This window comes from Mauremys reevesii, linkage group 11, assembly GCF_016161935.1.
Source record: "Mauremys reevesii isolate NIE-2019 linkage group 11, ASM1616193v1, whole genome shotgun sequence".
NCBI lineage: Eukaryota > Metazoa > Chordata > Testudines > Geoemydidae > Mauremys > Mauremys reevesii.
The window spans coordinates 46377123-46396217 of record NC_052633.1 but is presented as its reverse complement, the minus strand read 5'-3'; the positions used below and the strand labels follow the sequence as shown (position 1 = coordinate 46396217).

At 38.9% G+C, this 19095-nt stretch overlaps 1 protein-coding gene across 34 annotated transcripts in view; it reads right to left on the bottom strand.

The window, feature by feature from the left end:
- The window catches only part of BAZ2B (bromodomain adjacent to zinc finger domain 2B), a 343490-nt gene that overhangs the window by 139127 nt on the left and 185268 nt on the right, over positions 1-19095 (bottom strand). For all 34 annotated transcript variants that reach the window (XM_039493566.1, XM_039493561.1, XM_039493551.1 and 31 more), the window contains one exon: positions 2154-2342. In XM_039493566.1, the coding sequence (XP_039349500.1) occupies positions 2154-2342 (189 nt within the window). The remainder of the gene's footprint in view (positions 1-2153; positions 2343-19095) is intronic.

Sequence of the window (19095 nt, the reverse complement as noted above, 5' to 3'; positions counted from 1 at the left end):
AGTCTTGTGCCTCTTCATCCTCCAGGAGAGGGATCCGTGCCGAGCGGATGTCGGTGCCGGCGACGGCCGGTGCCGAGAGGCCTTGGCGGTACCGGCGATCCGGTGCCGAGGGAGCGGTTCTTGAAGACTGACCAGCGCTCGATGCCGAGGGCGGAGGAGTAAGAGCTGCCTCTCTTAGGAGCTGCTTGAGATGAAAGTCCCGCTCCCCTTTTGTTCTCGGCTTAAAGGCCTTACAAATGCGGCACTTATCTGTTAGGTGAGATCCCTCGAGGCACTTAAGAAAGGATCTCTTGTCGGCATCGACTTATGGCCGGCCGAGCACGGTTTGAAACCCTGTGAACCGGGCATAGTACCCTGCACTGGGTGCAAGGAAGGGGATAATCCCCGAACCCCTGTGAACTATACACTAACTATACTACAAACGAATAAAGTTAACTACCACTATATAAATCTGAACTATATATACAGAATTAACGAGAGAAACTACGAGTAGCTAGGGAAGTGGAGGTCAGCTAAGCCGCACTCCACTGTTCCAACGACCGACACGGGCGGTAAGAAGGAACTGAGGAGCAGATGGGTCGGCAGGGGTATATATCCGGCGCCATAGTGGCGCCACTCCAGGGGGCGCCCAGCTGACCCACCGAGTGTTGCTAGGGTAAAAATCTTCCGACGAACGTGCACGCGGCGCGCACACACCTAACTGGAATGCATATGAGCAATCACTCGAAGAAGAATAAAAGATTACAAGGAATTACAAGGTTTGCTCAGGGTTTTTATCAAGAGAGGATGAGTAAGCCAAGTGGCATTTTGGAGGTAGAATTCTATTCTTACAAATTCTATTTAAAAATATATATATATGGTCTTTACACATAGTTCAGTTCCTAGAAAGGAAAATCCCGTTCTCGTGAAAAAATATTCTGTTGCAATCTACAGAAGACTGAGTTACGAAAACACTTCGCTTCATCAGGAGACAAATTTTGACACCCACACTTCTCTAGGATGCTCAATGTGTATTAATATATGAGGTTTTGTTTCCTCAGACAGGGGATTAAAGAGTTCTAAATACTAGCAGAATTAGGACGTGGGAAAATACTAGCAGAATATCTGACACCTTAAAATGAAGTCAGATGCTACCGGGGCACATAATTTTGTACATGCAAAAAAACCGATCTCCCACAGAATTCTGCAATTTTGTTTAGGATAGGGCTTATTAGAGCTTACTGTAAAATTTTACAAGACACCACCATGAATAAAAATTTATTACCAGTAACAACAGTTATATAAGGGTATATAATCATTACCCTAAAGCAGTGTCTATAGTATTTCCATACTTTGGGACCCTACGGAGTTGCTACAACTTGACAATTTTTAGGTACCTATTCACCTGGGGTAAAATTTTCAAAACTAGCTACAGAACCCAGGTTCTAAGTCTCATTTACAAAAGCGACAGGCACTTAGAATCCTAAGTCCCATTGACTTTCAATGAGACATGGGCACCCTAAGTCATTAAAGTGCTTTTGAAAATTTTAACCATTGTCCTTGACCCCCAAAGTGAAGAAAAAATTCATGGTTCTTATCAATCAATCACAGCTTGAGCTGACAAAGAACAACTAAAATCAACATTATCTCTTGAGCTTGATTAGAACTTTCACCATTACAGGTGTCGGACAGAAAACACAATTGAAAAAAAGTTACCCCAAAAAACAGAGAATAGATCCATTACCCTTGCATCTTTTCTCAATATTAAATAAATACCTTCCAATGTTATTGTTTGTGATGAACACATACACCTAATAGAAACAAAGGCATGTTAAGATGGAAAAAAAAAAGTGTCTGGCTGGTTAAACCTCACTATTGGCAAGAACACCTATTACTTCTGTTACACACTACAGTGGTTCTTCGAGGACCACTCCTGAGAGGCTATTAGTGATAATCTCGGCCAATCCGCAATGTTTTCCTTTCCTCACATTGTAAATTACACTCAGGAATTTCCTGGACCTTGCCCAGCCCCAGATCTTGAGGTCTTTGACACAGGAAAGTTGAACCTCTTCTACCTTGCTTGTTGATGTAAAATAAATCACTGTCTATTTGAATTAGGACAGTTCATTGTTTCTTCTTCAGAAGCTTGAATATTCTTTGTAACAGATGTTTACCTGGAAAAGGTGCTAGTTGGGGATGTGCTGCTAAGGCTGTGGGAGTACCAAGTGTTCCCAAGCCACCAAACTCTGAATGCCCTGAGCTGGCTGTATGTAGACCAAAGACTGGGTGGCTGACCATTGGGAAGGCACTCGACACTGTGGACAGGTTACACGGTTGATCCCCAGCTGTTCTGAATAAATGTCCTGAGGGGAAAAAACAACACTTGAAATTGTACTATCAAAAACAGATGCTAATCATGTGAAGCCCAACCCTCATGCTTATAGAAAGTTTATAAAAAACCTTTATCATTTTTTAAAGAACGGTTGTGTAGTTTTACATGTAGTATCCTTTGTTATTGCCATTCACTTCCTATAAAATACAGATATTATCTGGAAACATTAACAATCCTAATAAAAAGTTTGAAATATAAAAGATGGTAAAAAGATATAGTATTTATCTCTGTAATTATTTTAGTAGTCGAATGTTTTTCTATTCCCTTTAGATAGTGGTGCAGGATCAGAGATAACCCACTGGCCCTGCATGACCAAAACTGACAACAACACTACCATGTCTATCCTTTTTATATATATAAATATATTTTGCTGTATTCTGCAGTCTTGACTCAAGCAAACTCCCATTTTACTTCAATAGGAGGACGTGCAAATCGGGCACTCATTCAGGATTCTGATCATCCTTACAGTAGATTTGAGAATGAATGAAAACAGACACTGTTGAATCTCCTCATTGAAAGCTAAGATTCCAGGATAAATGAGCACTTTTATTTTCCTTTTCAGCAGTCTTCAGGCTTCCTTTTTTTGCAAGTTTTCAGACAGTAAAAATAAGTGCACAAATATTTACTAAAATACATATATTTTAAATCTGGCATATTTACCTTTTAGAACTAAATTTTTATAAACACTTTTGGTTTTTGAAATGTTTGCCAATTGTGCTCTCATTAAATGTGAAATGTCACCTTTCCTCTTCTAATAAATCTTTTCTTTGGAATCTGATTTAAATAGTTAGCTTCCTAATCATGTATTTGAACTAATATCTTAGCTCACTTTTCTCTTCAAAAAATAAACAAAATTCCTCTGTTCTCATTTTCCTAAATAAAGATTTTCTTTCTAAATCTCTTGTATGCATATAAGTGGTGGCAAGAGTAAAGGGAGTGCTTGACATTGCAGAAATATGGTATTAGTGTTGACGAGAAATAATTACAGTATACAAATTCTTTAGTATCAAAATAGTATGTATAGTATTTTAAAGATGCAAAATGTGATATTCTTCTCTGTTTGTACTGCATCCAGCACAACGGTCCAGGTCCTGGACTAGGGCTCATACGCATTATGGTAATACAAATAATAATCACTATCACCACGGTCCTATTCCACTACCAGGTCTTCTAGTTCACCTACTTCAAAGTTTTTGCTATTAAAGCTCTCATCCTTGCACCATTTCATCTCTTTCTTCTATTGGTTCTATCTTGTCATAATTTCAGATTATGAGCTCTCTGGAGCAGGGACCGTCTTTTTTTAATTGTTTATATAGTATCTAGCACAATGTGGCCCTGATTGGGTAATGTAGGTACCACTGCAATGCAATTGCATCCTCACTTCCTTTTTCACCTCCACATGGGTATATAGTTTTTCATTTTTTACCTTTGCCTATATTTATCTCCTTTATCTGACACCTTGTTATTTTTCAGGCATTTATGTCAGCCATACAGAGATTCATTTGTTTTAATGAAATACCCAGCAGATATTGTTGTCTGACTTGAGTTTTTCCTTAGTGCCTGTTGATTTCCCCCTAGTGTCTAGTTTAAATAATTCTCACAAACCTTGTCACAGCTTTCTGTGACAGACATCTGATTCCATTGCAATTAACACGGAGCCCACCCCTTCTGCCTAGGCTCTCCTTTCACCCGCAGTGCTTAACAAATGTAATGAAATGCTGCTTCTTCGCACAATGTTCTCATTCACACCTTGAGACCCTGAAGTTTCTATAGTCTGTCTGACCCTGGGAGTGCACCTGGAAACATTTCAGAAAAATGACCATAGATGCTTAAGACCCATCTTGATAATTTAAATTTAGCTGCCTAGCTATATATCAGAATGGTAATTGCATCCCCTTGATGGACCTCTTTGGTGCATGAAGAACATTCAGTCTCCTCTGTATTTATTAGGAGTGTCCCAACTAAGACAGTTTGTCCTTTTGTCCCTACATGAAAATTGTACCAATAAAAATTTTAATAAATTCAAACATTTATTCTGGTGCCCCGTAGTACAGATGCAGTTTGGGTCTGATGGGAGGGCAGCAACAAGTCTTAACACCTTTCAGCCACTAATGTTTCATTTTCCTGATGTATAATAGAGAAATGACCACAGAGAATGAAGGGTGTCTGTAGTCATCTTTGCCTTCTGCAGAACCACCTACACCTGGTTGCTCAACACAGTCAGGGCCGGTGCTTCCATTAGGCGACCCTAGGCGGTCGCCAGGATTTGGGGGGCAGCATTTTGTGCGCTCCCCATGGGGCGCGCGGGAGCTTCCAGTTCCGCTCCCATCGCACCACCGAAGAAGGACTTTGTACCGACGAGACGCAGAAAAAAGCGGCAGGCAATTGAGCAGCTCAATGACTGCTGCTGTCGCCTGCGGCATTTCAGCGGAGGGTCCTTCTTTGGCGGCGCGATGGGAGTGGAACCGGAAGCTCCTGCGCGCCCCATGGGGAGCGCACAAAATGCTGCCCCCCCGAATTCTGCCTAGGGCGCCAAAAACTCTGGCGCCACTCCTGAACACAGTACTGCTGAATGTCCCACACCATTTTCCGGCCTCCAAAGGGGAGAGAGAATCAATCTAAGATCTTGTAGCTGAAGTTGCGTATCTCAGATCGACTTAGAATCACTTACTTCACGTCCTCGCGGCGCGGGACCGACGGCCGCCACTCCCCTGTCAACTTTGCTTCCATCTCTCACCGAGCTGGAGTTCAGCAGTCGACAGGAGAGCAATCAGGGATCGATTTATCGTGTCTACACTACACGCGATAAATCGATCCCCGATATATCGATTGCTACCCGCCGATCTGGCGGGTAGTGTAGACATACCCAAAGAGACATCACACAAAAAAACCAGTACCAACATCAAAGCTGTGATCCAGGACACAATGCTGGGAATTCAGCTGGTCCTTCCGCTGACCAGAGCCACCTGAACAACCAATCTTTCACATTGGAGTGTACTGGTGGAAGACATCACTGGCACTGTCTCTGGATCAGACATACTTTTTCTCCATCTACTGCAGCAAAGAGAAAATGAGAGGTGTGGTGTCCACCATGCCTTATACACCAGTTCATTAAGAACAGAAAGCACGGCATGGCATGGCAATTCTATTTGTAAGGGGAGCCTGATCCAAGTACCTTATCAATCTTGCAGATGAACTGGAGCTCAGCAGTTTCTCTTTGAAGTCTGGTTCTAAAGTTTTTTTGCTGCAGGATGGCCACCTTAAGATCTGCTATTGTGTGGCCAGGGAGGTTGAAGTGTTCTCCTACAGGTTTTTGTATATTGCCATTCCTAATGTCTGATTTGTGTCCATTTATCCTTTTCCTTAGAGACTGTCCAGTTTGGCCGATGTACATAGCAGAGGGGCATTGCTGGCATATGATGGCGTATATTACATTGGTGGACGTGCAGGTGAATGAACCGGTGATGGTGTGGCTGATCTGGTTAGGTCCTGTGATGGTGTTGCTGGTGTATATATGTGGGCAGAGTTGGCATCGAGGTTTGTTGCATGGGTTGGTTCCTGAGATAGAGTTACTATGGTGCGGTGTGCAGTTGCTGGTGAGAATATGCTTCAGGTTGGCAGGTTGTCTGTGGGCGAGGACTGGCCTGCCACCCAAGGCCTGTGAAAGTGTGGGATCATTGTCCAGGATGGGTTGTAGATCCCTGATGATGCGTTGGAGGGGTTTGAGCTGGGGACTGTGTGTGATGGCCAGTGGAGTCTGTTGGTTTCTTTCTTGGGTTTGTCTTGCAGTAGGAGGCTTCTGGGTACACATCTGGCTCTGTTGATCTGTTTCCTTATTTCCTCGTGTGGGTACTGTAGTCTTGAGAATGCTTGGTGGAGATTTTCTAGGTTTTGGTCTCTGTCTGCGGGGTTAGAGCAGATACGGTTGTACCTCAGTGCTTGGCTGTAGACAATGGATCTTGTGGTGTGTCCGGGATGAAAGCTGGAGGCATGAAGGTAGGCATAGCGGTCGGTAGGTTTTCGGTATAGGGTGGTGTTAATGTAACAATCACTTATTTGCACCGTGGTGTCTAGGAAGTGGACCTCCCGTGTAGACTGGTCCATGCCTACCTTCATGCCTCCACACAGTCACTGTATTATTCTCCCCTCTGTGGATATGTAGTTAGCAGCTCACTAATCTGCTAAAATCCAAACAGCACTCATCTCTAGGCCCATCTCACAATAGTAGCACAAAAAGAGCCAGTGGTGCCAAAATGGGTATAAACATTGGCTTCAGTGCAGGTAAGCATTACCAAGAAAATGTCTCTGCCAGTATATCCAAGCTCCAGAGCACAAACATCTATTTCAGTGCAGAAAGGGCTTCCCCAGAACCTCTTCCAGATTCTCTGTTTGATGCAAAGACTAGTGGTACTGTCATTCACATATATGATCATGTTATCCATGTGATAAATTGCAAAGGCAGGTGATCATGAATGTTCTTCACACAAAAGGGTGGAAGGATCAGGAATAGTGTGACAAAAAAACCTGTTTCCTCTATCTTTTTCAATACTCAATTATATACTTTAAAATACTACAGAAAACAAGGGCTCATTTGAATTAATTTTTTTAAACAAAAAAAAAGTTGCATGGGGACTTCTTACTAGAAAACAGGTATATATGAAATAATATATGTTTTACATAAAAATTTAGTAGGGCATAACCCTGTAGAAATATATGAAATAAGAATGACACTGTGCAATAGGGTAAAGAAATCACAATTTTTTAAGGTTACTGAATTGGAAAAGATGAAGAACACAATGAGAATAAGACTTCTGAGATAATTAAACCTTTACTCAATACTTACTCCTGTGAGTAATTCCATTCGTTTCAATGGAACTAGATCATTCTAGTGAGTAAGTTATGTAGGATCAATCTTATTTTTTTAAAAACCTTTTGAATATGATAGATTTCATCCTATAAGCAAAACACAATTTACAAATATTAATTAAACCTCACTAGCTTTTGAGCTTACTTTACCAATGGCTAAAGAGAACTAACTGTTCAGAAAGGTTAAGTGACTTACCCACAGTTACATACACACACAGTTAGTGACAGAGTTAGGCATAAAACAGAGTCCCAATTTCCAGTTCCCTACTCTAACCATTAGGCAGCATTCCAATGCAATTAAATGTTAATCAGAAACAAAAGTAAGTGTTGAGGTGCTATGAAATTCTGAACAACACAGAAACGTTGGATGTCAAACTACTTGAAAGGTAAGAAATCGACAAAAAAAGGATGCAGACTTAAGATGAGTGTGCATTCTGGACAAATTTCTTCACAAGGGGATAATTAATGCATTGAATAGTGTACCAATAGAAGTAATAGAAGCTGAAGCCTTACCTATCAGTGTATGTAAACATATGTTTTTGTATGTGCGTTTTTTATTTCTTCATTTTTAAAGAAAGCCAGACAAGCAGTAAAGGAATGGAGGAAAGCCTCAAGTAGGGAGGCAGACTGATGTAAAACAGAAGCACAGTTGACTAAAAAATGTTTAGTTTTACAGTGCTACAGTTGCAACTGGTACATGTTTTTTCTGAATATGAGGGGGGAGAAACAATAGGAGTCATGAGTTTACCTGAGGATTAAAAACACCGCTGAAGATCATGAGCTCAGCAGGTAAAATTAAAGAGTTTATGAAGGTCATAGAAACTACTGGCAATTCAATAAATTATGAATAAAAAGAAAACTAATTGCAACATATCTACATGCACAAACATATTCACATTAAACTCCTTGTACGTCTTGTCAGCACTAAATGTTGCGTCAGGGAAATCCATCGCTAAGCATTAGACAGTTTACAGATATTATCTGCTGTGCCTTCTGGCTCCACCATAGCAGGCTCCTATTCTTGCTGGAGGAGCCTCCTCCTTCTCCTACTGTTACAGAAGAATTTTCATTAATACAGCATCTTCACCTGACACCCTAGAAGAACCTGATTTAATACTATTCTTTCTTATTTGTCATTTTCCTTTAAGACATTTTCTTCTTTTCTTATTCTTGTTTTTTCAGTTTCCCCACAGTCCTCTCTCTCCCTCTCTTTATAATAATTAAGAGTTATAGAGTAACAAATTTGCATGGGGGTTTTCCAAAAAGAGAGAATCCCTGCCATGAAAAGATTGCAGTCTAGAAGCCAGATACTGACACCCTTTCTCATGCTGGGTAGTTCCTTACTCTGCAAGCAGTCCTACTTAGGTACAGAGCTCAGCCAGGTGAAAGTAGAGTAGCAGTATCTGGCCTTGTATCAGAAAAATAAAGGAAATGAAGACAAAATAAGAGGGGGCAGGGAAGGGAGAGATGAGGGTTAAAACAAAGTTAATGTGAACTGTAATCTATTCATAGATTCCAAGGCCAGAAGAGTTCATTGGGATCATCTAGGCTGATTCCTGTATAACACAAGCAATAAAACTTCCCCCAAAGAATTACTAGAGCTTTTTAAAATTTTAAAATTGGCTGTGATAGAGAATCCACCAGGAATTGGTTAATTACTCTCACTGTTAAACATTTAAGCCTTATTTCCAGTCTGAATTTGTCTAGATTCAACTTCCAGCCACTGGATCATGTTACACCTTTCTCTGCTAGATTGAAGAGCCTATTATTAAATAGTTGTTCCCCATGTAGATACTTAGACTAATCAAGTCACTCCTTAAGCTTTTCTTTGTTAAAAGAAACAGATTGAGATTGAGGATGAAGCTGGTAAATCCATTTATTTAGTTTAAATTGTGAATAAGGTGGGGAAAGAGGGAAGGAACAGACAGAGCAGGAGCAGAGATCTGCAGTGGAAGACAAGGTTCAAGTGTTTTTTAAGCAAGACTTCAAAGATCAACAAAGAGATGATTGGAACACTGGAAGTGAGCAAAGGGGCAAGTGTAGCTGCCAGCCTTGAATGCCCATTTGTCTGCTTCTCCCACATATGTATTTGAGCTTTCTTAACAACTGCCTATTATAACTGGAACTTCCTCCCTGAATTTACCCATAAGGCAGCTACCCTCTCCTACTTCATGACCCACTTCTGCTGTGATGCGTACAAGAATTCTGTCATGATGAGGTTAGGCAGTAGTCAGGCTGGTTGGATTTCTCCCTCTCAAAATTTTTCAAATGATCTAGAACCTCAAGTTGTACAACAGCCAACCTGCATACCCATGTGATCATACCAAGGGAAACCACTAGAGCACTTTGCAAATTACAAAAGGAGGAAGGTGTTCCAGCCACCATTACGGGCAGTAAGAAGGAACTGAGAGGGCACAGGGCTGGCGGCGCCTCATATACCGGAGCATGAGCTCTGCGGGAACAGGATTCCGGATACCACTAAGAGAAAAATCTCTGGCAGCCATGCACATGGGCATGCACACACCTAACATAGAATTGACATGAGCAAGCACTCAAAGGAGAATGTTTTTATAATATAACTCACTTAACATAAACAAAGGCAAAACATGTGAGAGTTTCAAATAGGGCCTTTTGAAAAAAAATTACTATGTGGTAACTGAGCCATTCTTTAATGTGCCTAGAAAACAGAAGCTATCAATTTTTAAATATGTATTTAAAAAATATGTTCAAATTGGAACTGTCCTTCCATTTGTCCTCAAAGCAAAGTTCTCTTACAACAAACTGTATTATAACAACATTTTCCTTCCAAAATAATCATTATCTTTCTTTTCTAAGATACTTTAAGATTCTGATTGTAGATGAATAGTTTTTTTTATTTTTGTCCCTATTTAAGTTGCTGGCTTACTGTGTGCAGGTTTTGCATAATGAAATTTAATACAAAACTGTATTGCTTAAGACTCTTGACTTACATTTTAATAGGTTGAATATTTTTGAGCAGAGCTTTTGAAATTCTACTAGCCAGTACACAGATAAATGATTGAAAGCATTACCCCAAAGGCCAGCATCCGTTTCTACAATGCTGGTGTCTTAGTAACAAGGAATGATAACTGCAAATGCCTTTATTAATATTAATGAACTTCATGCTGGAATAGAACAATGCTTTTCAAAAGAATTAAAAAGGGATAAATACTTAACTAATGCCTTAAATATAAAGCATCAGTGAACAAAATCATTCACCTATCAGTAGAAGTACAAAAATGATTAGCTAGACATTTTTGGAAACAAAATTTAAAATACTAGCGATGCCAAGACATTCTATCTTATGGAGAATCCAGGAGACCACTTACTGTGACAGAAATGAATGTATGTTATTTTCTCTGTTTTTCAAAGTTCTTTAATCTTTACACTGCAATAAAATCTTGTTGCAACATGTCTTCCAACATTAGGCTCTAGCTCTTTCAAATTGTATGCATAATTTCACAGCATTGGTGATTGTGCCTGCAGTGTAACAAGCTGAAAACTGTGGCTAATCAACAGAAAAGGTTGTATTCCCAAGTAAAGGTCACATACTTTAATTAACATTTGTAAAAATGGAGTGAAACAAACAAAGTGAACTGCATCTAAAATGTTTGTAAATTAAACTGAGCCTTAAAATGCAGCTCAAAAAACTGGCTAAAGTATTAAAATATTTACACACAAAATATTTACATACAAAAGCTTGCATAGTATTATAGTTAAGAATCAAAATTTAAATTTTCACACACACTCTCATTATGGAATCACAGAAGATCATGATTAAGTTACAAAGATAAAATCCATTTCTAAATCTCAATTTTTAACTACCCCTTATAATTGGGGGGGGGGAAAAGGGGGTCTTAAATTTTTGGCTTAATTGGCAAAATTGAGTGCCTAAAGTTAAGCTCCTACCGCCAGATCCTATATCAAGTGAAGTTAGTGGAAAGGCTATCATGTTTCAGCAGATAATTAAGGCCCAAATCCTTATGCACATGCTTAACTTCAAGTGCAATGGGTAGCAAATGGAACTCCTCGTGAATAAAGTTAAGCACGTTCATAAGCGTATATAGAACTGTAGCCTAAATGGCCAGATTTTTAAGAGTGCTGAGTATACAGCCGTTCCTAATAAAGTCCATGGGAACTGCTGAGTGCTCAACACTTATGAAAAAAAATTGACTTATTATTTAGGAATATGAATATGAATTTAGGAACCTACCTATAGGGTCCTGAAAATCCTGATATTTATTTTCTTTAAATATAGATTTTATTGAAGACATATCTATATAAAATCAGACTAAAATTACACATTTCCAGAATACACTCAAACCCATGCAGTAATTTTTATACTTTGCATGTTTAATCTTAGTCTACAGACGTTTTTTTTTCTTTTTTATCAGAGGGGTAGCCGTGTTAGTCTGGATCTGTAAAAGCAGCAGAGTCCTGTGGCACCTTATAGACTAACAGACGTTTTGGAGCATGAGCTTTCGTGGGTGAATACCCACTTCGTCGGATGCATGTAGTTGCATCCGACGAAGTGGGTATTCACCCATGAAAGCTCATGCTCCAAAACGTCTGTTAGTCTATAAGGTGCCACAGGACTCTTTGCTGCTTTTACAGACTTTTTTTTTAAAGTCTGAAGAATGTAAGTCAAATATTTTAAGTTATATGACTCTGATTTTTTGCTATATTTGCTTTCATGTTACTCAAAAATTACCTTTAAAAGTTAGAACCTGTTGTGAACATAGTATATGTAACATGTTTATTACGATTACTAATTATGTATATTTCTGTAGCATGCTGTACTGGCACTGTAGGCACATAGATTTGAACAGTCCTGTTCCAAAAAAATTTACAGTTTAAAAGACAAGACTGAAGCCTGAATGAGGTAGGGGCCCTGTGGGGAAAAAAATAGCATGTGATCATGTAACTGAAGACTATCATACAGGCTATGCACAAACAGGGCAAATTAAGATTGCACAAGCAACCTTAATTCTGGCATTTCCTAACTTCTAAACACCTAACTTTGCAATGTTAACCTTTTTAATGCATTTTTTGGATGTACTACATTACTCTCCTCTAGTATTATGCAAAACATTTAAAGTATCAAGTCTTGTCAGTGTCACAGGTGGAAAAAACATTCAGGGCCTCTAACTCACAGCTGTGCTTTTATGAGATTACTACCACAAACTCCACCCACCTCTCTCAAAATTCACATTTAATGGGGGGGAAAAAGGCTTTTCAATGTTTTTAAAACACCTAAAGAGTGGTGTTTCGCACAAAATGTAGATCCTGTAGCCACTCAGCATATAGAACTATTAATAAATTCATGGGAGTCTGTGCAAAGGACCGCAGGCTGAAGCCCAAATGTTTGGTAAAAATGAGTTGACAAAAGCACTGAAGTCAAAGGCAATGGAGTTACACAGTTTACATTTTATTTACCAAATCTGCTCTTACTCAACATTGCAGCTGCTAAAGGATAATTTGGAATTGAGGTGGAGGGACATGAAAATAGTTGGAACTTAACTTCACAAATTCTTTGTTGCTATAATTTTAGCTATGTAAATTGGAAATCATCTAACTCTTCAATTAAAGCTATCCTCTTAGTTTGGGAATCTATATTCACCGTCCCATGATTCAATTTGGGAGAAATCCTGAACTCCGAGAAGATTAATGAATCTGACCTTGGCAGAAGCTCTTGGTTTAATAAAGAATTATTTACATTGATGTTTTATAAGAAGTTAATGAACTTCCTTTATTTAATTCCTCAAAGAGGTCAGACTGTTTAACCAGGATTTTTCTGAAGTTTCTTTACTACCGATATCACCAAAATATTAAGGGAATTGCTCATCTTTCATTAGTTTTGCTTTGGGTCCAGTCCTGCAACATTCACAAAAGTTTAACCACTGAATTACAGAAAGGATTATTCATGTAAGTAAGCACTTGCAAAAGTGCTGACATCTCACCAAGGTGCAAAAATTTATTTTCCTTTACAGTGTTCTTTATTATTTTTCACCAATAGATGATGAGATAAAAAGGCATCAAACAATCTACTCCATTGCTTTTTTTCATATTCAGTGATTAAAAACATAGTAGCAAATAAAACCACCATAAACTTTTGCATCACTATTATTGTACTCCACCTAAATTGCATACATAGGACTGTTGTATTTTTCTCTATATAGTCTCACACATACTTTTCCCATTTGAACTGGGAGAACCCAAAAATAACTTATTTGTCATATAATTTTTTAGCACTGCATATAGAATTCCAGTCTTGTATTTTAGGGATTTGTATGATATGGGTACTGAAGTTTATTACACAGACTGCAGTAGTCAATAGTCTGGTAAGTAAAGGAAATAATTATACTGAACTGGAGGAAATGTGAACCTCCCTAATTGTGCCTCTCAAATTGTATGCACAGATTAAAGTGTTTTTGACTTCATGCCCTTGAAAACAATAATTGCTTATGCTGAAGAAACCTGAGCAATTATTAGACCTGGGAGAACTATATTGGTAAAAGATGTAATATAATTAACACAATGGAACTGATGAACCCACAATCGGTGCTTTTTAAGAAGTTATATGTATGAATGAGATCTGAGGTTGGAAACTGAAACAAAAGGTGAATATTTTATTTCATCTTCTCCACTTAGAATTTGTTGCAAATTAAATGTAGGAGTGATTTAATGAAACCATGATACTAACTGTATGTGTATTGTGGCAAAAAAATAAAATAATGAATAAAATAAGTACAAGCTTTGTTGCTTTGGCTGCAGTTTAGAAACAGAGCTAAATATTTTTGGGGAAATTTCTCTAGAACACAGCAACTCTTAAGTAAAAACTTGAGGTACCCTTCCAAATGTAAACTGTAATATATGTTATGCCACTGAGACTGAAGGATGAATCACCTATAAAGTTTATGGGGGAGAAAAAGGTTACAGCAAATCAGATTCCAGGCTGTTTGTAAGATTACAACATGCCTATAGGAAAAAATACACTTTTATGACTGGGGGTAAACAAAAAGTCTGCACTCAAACCAAACAGAATGAACTATTCATGGTATACTGGAGTTTCTGACGCTCTCCACTACCATGATCTGTGAGACAGGAGGATAAAAACTGATGATTTAAAAAAAGAAAAAAAAAAGTATTTTATTTAAATTGGATTTTTATTTAAAACTAAACAAGTTTATAAACCCAATTAAAATTAAATTTGAAATTGACAACCTGTGTTAAAGCCAAAGCATCTTATAATTTATTAAAATCATTTAAATTAAATATAAAAAATATTATTAAGCAGTACATGTTTGCTGCTAGGCTTTAAAGGAAGTCAAACCACTGAACTGGTGAAAGTGATTGCCAAAGCACCTTGAATCCAAGTGCTAAACAAGCTTTTGACAGCACTAGCCTCTTCTGCTGAAGCAGAGAGAATATTTTCTTCATTTCAGTTTATTCAACTATATCAGTTCAATGACTAGTTAATTTCAAAGTTTAGTTCATTCAGAGTTGAGTAACCAGTTGGGAGCTGAAAAGACAGGAAAGCTTGTTTTCCTCTCCCAATCTATGAACAAAAACCAGATGAGAGACAATTCTCTACTAGTTCTAAAATCTTGAAGGAGACAGTGGCCAGAAACAATCTGTTCAATTCCCTACCTATAGATTATATTTCCTCTGTTCAATAAAATCAATTTTAAATGCAAAACATATTTTGATGAACTTTTTTTTTTAATTTATCCAGCACATTAAAGGTAGTTTTACTTAACAGAAAAATTAAATTAAGTTTTTGCACATTTTTTAATTATTTAAATTTCCATTCAAATAGAGTTTGACACAAATCACAAATAAAAATCATCTAGTAAATAAGAACTGCATTATTCACCACTTCCTATTTAAAAAAAAGTTAAAAAAATCAAGAATCTGAATAACTAAACTACCTAATCACTTAAATAAATGTAAATAGATATAGTGTGTCTTTGTTAGCAAAAAGAAACACCAATTTAGGCTAACCTTAGTTGCAAATCAACATGTTTTAATGGTTACCAACCAATGTGAAGTAAAAAAAAAATGGTTACTAACCTGTTCTATAACTGTTTTTCTTTGAGACACGATGCACATGTCCATTTCACTTCAGGTGTGTGCGTGCACAGTGCACAGAAACCAGAAATGTTTTTCCCATAGCAATACTCGTTGGGGTGGCATATGCGTCCTGTGCACGCTCATGCTGCTAGCCAATGGTATAAAGTGATCAGAGCCACCCCAAACCTCCATCAGTTCCTTCGTACTGGATATTAGGAAGTTAGATGGTGATACAGAGGGAAAGAAGGTGGGACATGGAATGGACACGTACAACACATCTTGAAGAACAACAGTTACACAATTTGTTAGTAACTATTTTTCCTTCTTTGAGTGATTCCACATGTCCATTCCACTCCAGGTGATTCACAAGTTGTTCAGCCAGGAGGTGAGGTTCGGAATCTACTTTAACAGAGACTAACACTGCTCGTCCAAATTTGGCATCATCTCTTGACTTTTGAGATATAGTGAAAAGTTTATGAAGTTAGGCACCAACAACCAGGTTACTGCTTTGCAAATGTCCCCTATAGATACATGACCCAGAAATGTAGCTGAAGCCCCATGAGCTCTTGGAGAGTAGCATGGGGCCTCTGAAAATGACATCAGGATACGTATGATCTCACCTCTGACTCCAAAGAAGAGCCAAATAACCCGACAGCCATGGTGGTACAATACCATGCAGTGCAGGTGATTCAGATCTGACCCGACCTGGTTAGTACCAGGGAAAGCATTCTTGGTTTACGCTAAGAGGATACCAGATAGCTAGGCCGCAACTCTGTAGAAGACTTGCTTGCCATCAGTACCAAGGTCTGTTGCACCAAAACTGAAGTGGAGTGGAACAACACTGCTGATGAAGTAGGTACTAGAGCTTGTGAAGTAGATGGTGCCAATAACTACATCCAACACAATCAGAGAATCCAGTACCAAGAGGCTGCATCTGCCTCTTGCATTGTCAGTACCAAGAGACCAGTATAAGCAGATGTCTGCTGCATAGATAAAGTAGAAAGTGTAGTCAATAGAATCAATCTCAATGGTCCTCAGGTTGGAGTTGAAGTCATCACCTCTGCCTGATGGGTCAAGGAAGCATGAAATACTGGGGAGCGCCTAGCCAGAGCTGGTGCTCTACCTCTGGTATCCACACTCCTGCTTGAGAGTCCCACCAGAAACCTTGGGCTTGTCTACATGGTACTACAGCCCAGACTTCTGGGGTGTGATCTGTACAGTGTTCTAATGCATTGCACTCCAACTGCCCTGTGTAGACCCTGCTGGAGCAAACTCCTGGTTCCCATGAATGCGGTCCTCTTTTAAACAGGGTTAATGCAAACTAGGTACCTTTTAGTTTGTGCCAGTAGGATCTACACAGCTAGAGCACTCTACAAATCACACACTCCCAGTCTGGACTGTGGCACTGAGCAGACAAGCCCTTAGATCCCCTAGAAGAAAAAGTGGCCTTCTAGCTCTATAGGCACATAAGTCATCCATCTTCATCTCCTTACACAGTACCAGGGAAGGAAAAAAATGGCTTTTCTCCCTTCTGAAAATCTCTGGTGAGGAGACACTGCAATGTCCAGAGGAGAGCTCTCAGGTGGAATGGAGCCTCTCAATGCATGTATCAAGCAACTTGGTTCTGAAAGAGGATGCTGGCAGCTTACATTAGATTAGAATGTGAGAAAGCCTCACCTTCCTATCTTTCTTAGTCCGAGGCTTAAGCCTGCTGCAAAAAAGGCATCCATTCTGAACATGACCCTCAAGTACACACTTAGGCACCGAGAGTAAGGGTTAACAACTACCATGAACTTCTTACAGCTATCATAGGGTTTTTGAGGCCAGAGACCTAGGCATGCCCTGATACCAAGTGTCCATGCAGAGAAAAACGTCTGATGCTCTTCAGTCAAAACACACTCCACCCCAGCTTCCGGAAAACTAAACTAAATTAATGAGTACCACAATAAAACTAACTATGGAACTAACTACTGACCCTGTTTACTAAGTTTAATAAACTTTCTCTAGAGGAGAGAGAGAGAGAGAGAGATTGTATAGATAAGCATAGACACTCAGAATTCTGGCCACAGGCAGTGAAAAGCAACTGAGGGAGAGTCAGGGTAGCTCCTTTACCAGTATGAGTGTTAGGAGGGCAAACACATTGCCCTGATGGGTACTGCTATGAGAAGACATCTCCAACTTCGGTGCACTGGACACACACACACACACACGACATTTGCAATCACTCAAAGAACTTTTCTTCAGACAAATAACTAAAATGTACAAATGCAAAACATTATTAAAATAGATTTAAATCAAATGTTTCCTGCTTGCTTATTTGAATCATAATCAAAAATGCGGATTTAAATTGCTTTGATTTAAATCAATCTACACTGCTCTCGGACAAAAAGGAAACAATGGTCTCATATAAAGTATAAAGTCAACAGTCAGAAGAAAAGCTAGTGAAACATCTACATGCTGACTCAAAAGTTATGCAAAGGACTATTGAATTTTCTAATGAAGACAAAATAAACTTAGATATTGTACTATCCTAAACGTAAAAACTACCACTTTATTCTCGCCTTAAAAAGATCTTTATTGTACTTATTAAATTGTGAGCAAGTTACCAAAATACTTCTAAAAATATACTATACTACAGGAGACACACACAGAAAACATAAATAGGGTAAACAGAGAAGAAAACTCTGGTAAATCCTCAATGTGGCCTAAGAGATTTTAGTCACATGCAAATTAACTCCTACTGTATGTTAGGAAACCACCATATAACCAAAACCTTACAATTGCAAGTGGCGGAGGCCAATGAGGATGGACACACACATCTGGATTTTTTGGAACAGTGTGGAAAAAGAAGAGACCCTCATCAGCTTAGCTGGTCCATTTAAAGTGAGACGCTCCTCTAGTGGCTTCTTTTCGAGCAATTTCAAAGAAATATTGTTGAGATACTGCCTCAGATACAGCAGACTACTTTATTTTTTATATTCTCCAGCGCAAAGCTGAGAGTGAGTGGTACTAGGCTGGGACAGAAAGAACACACTGGTTTTAAGTGATCAGGACAGGAGAGTTCTTCAGTTTGATGGAATAGGTTTCAGCCAATTCCACTAGAAGGAACTACATTTGCTTTGGACTATGGTCAGCTACTTGCATCATAAGGTCCTATCTACAGACGTTTTCATTTGCTGTGCTTTATTAGGACCTTCAATATTAATAAAGCTAACAGACTTTACATGAACTTTCCCTAGAAAGAAAGGAGAAAGCATTGCAAGTTTCTATTATACAGCTGACTGACATCTTCATATTCTAGATCAGAGGTCAGCAACCTTTCAGAAGTGGTGTGCCGAGTCTTCATTTATTCACTCTAATTTAAGGTTTTGAGTGCCAGTAATACATTTTAATGTTTTTAGAAGGTCTCTTTCTATAAGTCTATAATATATAACTAAGCTATTGTTGTATGTAAGTAAATAAGGTTTTAAAAATGTTTAAGAAGCTTAATTTAAAATTAAATTAAAATGAAGAGCCCCCCGGACTAGTGGCCAGGACCTGGGCAGTGTGAGTGCCACTGAAAATCAGCTTGCATGCCGCCTTCGGCACGTGTGCCATAGGTTGCCTACCCATGTTCTAGATCTTCCCTGGGTAGGGAGATCCTGAAAGGTTGGTTTATTCATGAGTTGTTATTCCAGAGATAGAGATAAAATGACACTTGCACTCCTACGTCCAGTTGAGATCTCCCCCATATGGCTTTCCCAGCTGAGTCTGGATGGCCAGAACAC